Genomic DNA, 3,018 nt, shown 5'->3' with positions numbered 1-3,018 from the left:
TAACAGTTCAACTAGTCGATACTTTGACTAAGAACAGGTTTTGTGAAAATCATGTTTCCTTAGTTTGCTCGTACAGTCATACTTTCGAAGATCACGACTAATTTTCATACACGAGGATATGGATTCGTTCAATTGAAGGCATGAAGAGAACTGGATAGAGGATGTGATAAGGGATTGTTCAACAAATAAATAAATAATAATCTCCAAATATCTCTACGGTCAAACTAATCAAATAAGGAGATAATGCCAACTTCAACAGAAAGTAAATAATCTCTGAAGATTCACGACTAATCGTCGGACTCGTCATCACCATCATCGTCTTTCGTGGAATCCTCTTCAAGCTCTTCCTCAGAATCACTGTTAGAATCGTCACCAAAGTCATCTCTCTCATCAGAATCGATGTACATTGCATCCCAATACTCTTCTTTTTTGCGTTCAGCTTCAAGATCAGCCTCAACTAATCGTTCAATATCCCTGGTAAGCCGGTGTGGCTTAATTTTGCGTTCCCTTGGCTCCCATACGGGTTCTTCTTCTTCAGCGTATGAATCCGAAGCTACACCATCAGGACGAGAGCGAAGCTTCTCCTCGGCAGTTAACTGTCTGCGCTGAATCTGAAGCCTCTTCTCCCGGTACCGATCTACTGTCTCATTCTCGGCTATCCTCTTCGAGAATGTATCACAGGCAGTCTTCAGTTGATCAAGAGACATGTCGTTATGGCTTCATTAGCTTTCTTCAATGATTGGTCCATCTTGGCACGAGATTCTGCTGCAGAAATCTTCGTCTCTGGAACTTTGGAATCCTCGTCAGAAGAGCTAGAGGAATAATCATAATCACTGCTGATGGAAGTCACCATTATCTGGAACCAGAAGCGCACAGTTACAGATATGTTAATATCGAATTCACAACAAAAATGGTAATCCTCAACTCTTACCTATTATTTACGTTTCACGAACTTAGTGATAACAACGTAAAACTCTGAAAACTTGCTCGTTTATTCAAACCTGCAAAGACGAGCAAAAAATTCAAAGTCAAACACCCTACTTTTCATAAAACCATGAATGATTCATATAACCTTCCATGTGAATGTTCACTGATTTTTTACGTGTACGAGCACTATAAAATCGCCAAACTCATATATGCACTACGAACTCATAAAATTATTGTTTTCTTTCAACAATTTTCATAAATCAAAATTTGATTTTGTTTTTTTAAAAAATAAATAAAATAAAACAAAACGTGAATAAGTCACGTAATTTAAAAAAAAAAAAACTTTTTGCTCAAACGAGCATTCGTCTATGAAACGAGGGACTTTTCTATTTTTGTAAAGGTCTACATATTCCAAGTAAAATTTAGAGAATTCATAAACGAAGTTTTATCACGGACTACAGGTCTTTTCAAAAATTCCTCTAACTCTAAGGATCATTATTTATTACTTCTACTACAAACGAGTATACGATTCCTAAAGGTATTTGTGTGAAAGATCATGCTTTGAAAACAAATTTGGATTTTCATAAAACTTCATAAACAAAATCTTATCTACTTCAACTAAATCATGTCTATTCAAGGATTCATGTATCTTTTTCATGTTAGGGATTATTGCTTGTTTCTTAAACTAATTTCTTCATGAAACCTACACGTGCATACATACATAAAATTTTGTTTTGAACAACTCATGGAAAACTCATGAACTTACAGCAAAAAAAAAAAGAAAAATCTGGGCGTACCTGTCGGTGTCGGCCGGAATTTGGCCGGCAGGTTGTCGCCAACGACTGTCTTCCCGGCGTGAAATTTTCTCCTCCTGCTGCTCGGACGTGGGAGTGACTGGTCGATCAAATCAAAAATAAATAAAAAATTTTAAGGTTACTTACCTTTTATATCAATTTTATTTCCAAAACCTAATAAAACATGGGTTTCCTTTTTTGGGCTTGGGCCCGCGAACGCTAAACCGACCAAAACCGGACTTTTAACCGACCAAAAGCGGACTTTTAACCGACCAAATCAGCACTGCCTCATCTCTCCGTGTTCACGGGATGACACTCTATCATACTATCACGATCTTCACCTAGACATTTGCTTGTACATGACACCATTGGAGCAAATCGAGGATTCTGAATATACCTTTGTACAACTGAGTTCAACCACTGATCTCGTCGACCAAAAATCACCATCTAATGCTTACTGCGGAACATGATTGTCCCTCACTAAGTAGGGGACTTAATGTTGATGGTAGATTTTCAACAAAGGTCAAAGTCGTAAAACATGATACTGCATGTTTCTGACACGGCTTCAGGCATGTGACGATTCATATTTTAAGAGCCATGATGAATATGTTTCTCGAAAGGCCTCCACTAGCTGAGCGTTCGACACCCCGCATTTCATCATGACCTATGTAGAATAACATAATTGGGCGGTTCTCCGTATGATTGCGGACTTAACACCTTCAGGACGTCGGTGATACCTATTGTTCCCTGACCACATGAGAGAGACCCACCTCAATATAGAAGAACGATTGGGCGGTTCTCCGTAAGATTGAGAGCAATAACGCCTTCAGGACGTCGGTGATACTCACTGTTCCCTGACTATGTAGAGAGACCGTGTATAGATCCAGACAGTTCTCCGTAAGATTGAGAGCATTAACGTCTTCATGACTTCGGCAACACTCGTTGTTTCCTGACTATGCACCTTCAAAATGGGTATGACGCTTTAACTGGCTAATATCCCTTCTGCAATAGATTAATTCTATCGTGACATTCACTATTGAATTCCTAGAAGATAATCTATTTTATCTCATTACTCCGATTTCATGATCGGATCCACATTGATCTCATGGAATGGTAATAGATAATCTCATTACTCCGATTTCATGATCGAATCCACGGCTAATCTCATGGAATGGTAATAGTTAATTACTCTGATTTTATGGTCGAATCCACGATCCCCTAGGATGGTAATGCTCATTTTATTATTCCGAATCCATGGTCGAATTCACGACTGATCCTATGGATTGATAATAAACAA

General features: G+C 38.5%; 1 protein-coding gene across 1 annotated transcript; it reads right to left on the bottom strand.

Annotated features, from left to right (window-relative positions):
* Positions 1 to 287: 287 nt before the first annotated feature.
* On the bottom strand, positions 288 to 707 carry LOC113356297 (protein FAM50A-like). The gene has a single exon (XM_026599401.1). It carries the CDS (start codon positions 705 to 707, stop codon positions 288 to 290), a length of 420 nt encoding a protein of 139 aa, XP_026455186.1.
* Positions 708 to 3,018: the final 2,311 nt, after the last annotated feature.

The sequence above is a fragment of the Papaver somniferum genome, chromosome 1 (genome assembly GCF_003573695.1).
Source record: "Papaver somniferum cultivar HN1 chromosome 1, ASM357369v1, whole genome shotgun sequence".
In the NCBI taxonomy this organism is placed as follows: Eukaryota; Viridiplantae; Streptophyta; class Magnoliopsida; order Ranunculales; family Papaveraceae; genus Papaver; species Papaver somniferum.
Note: the sequence above shows the minus strand (reverse complement) of the source record. Positions and strands in the feature narration are given on the sequence as shown.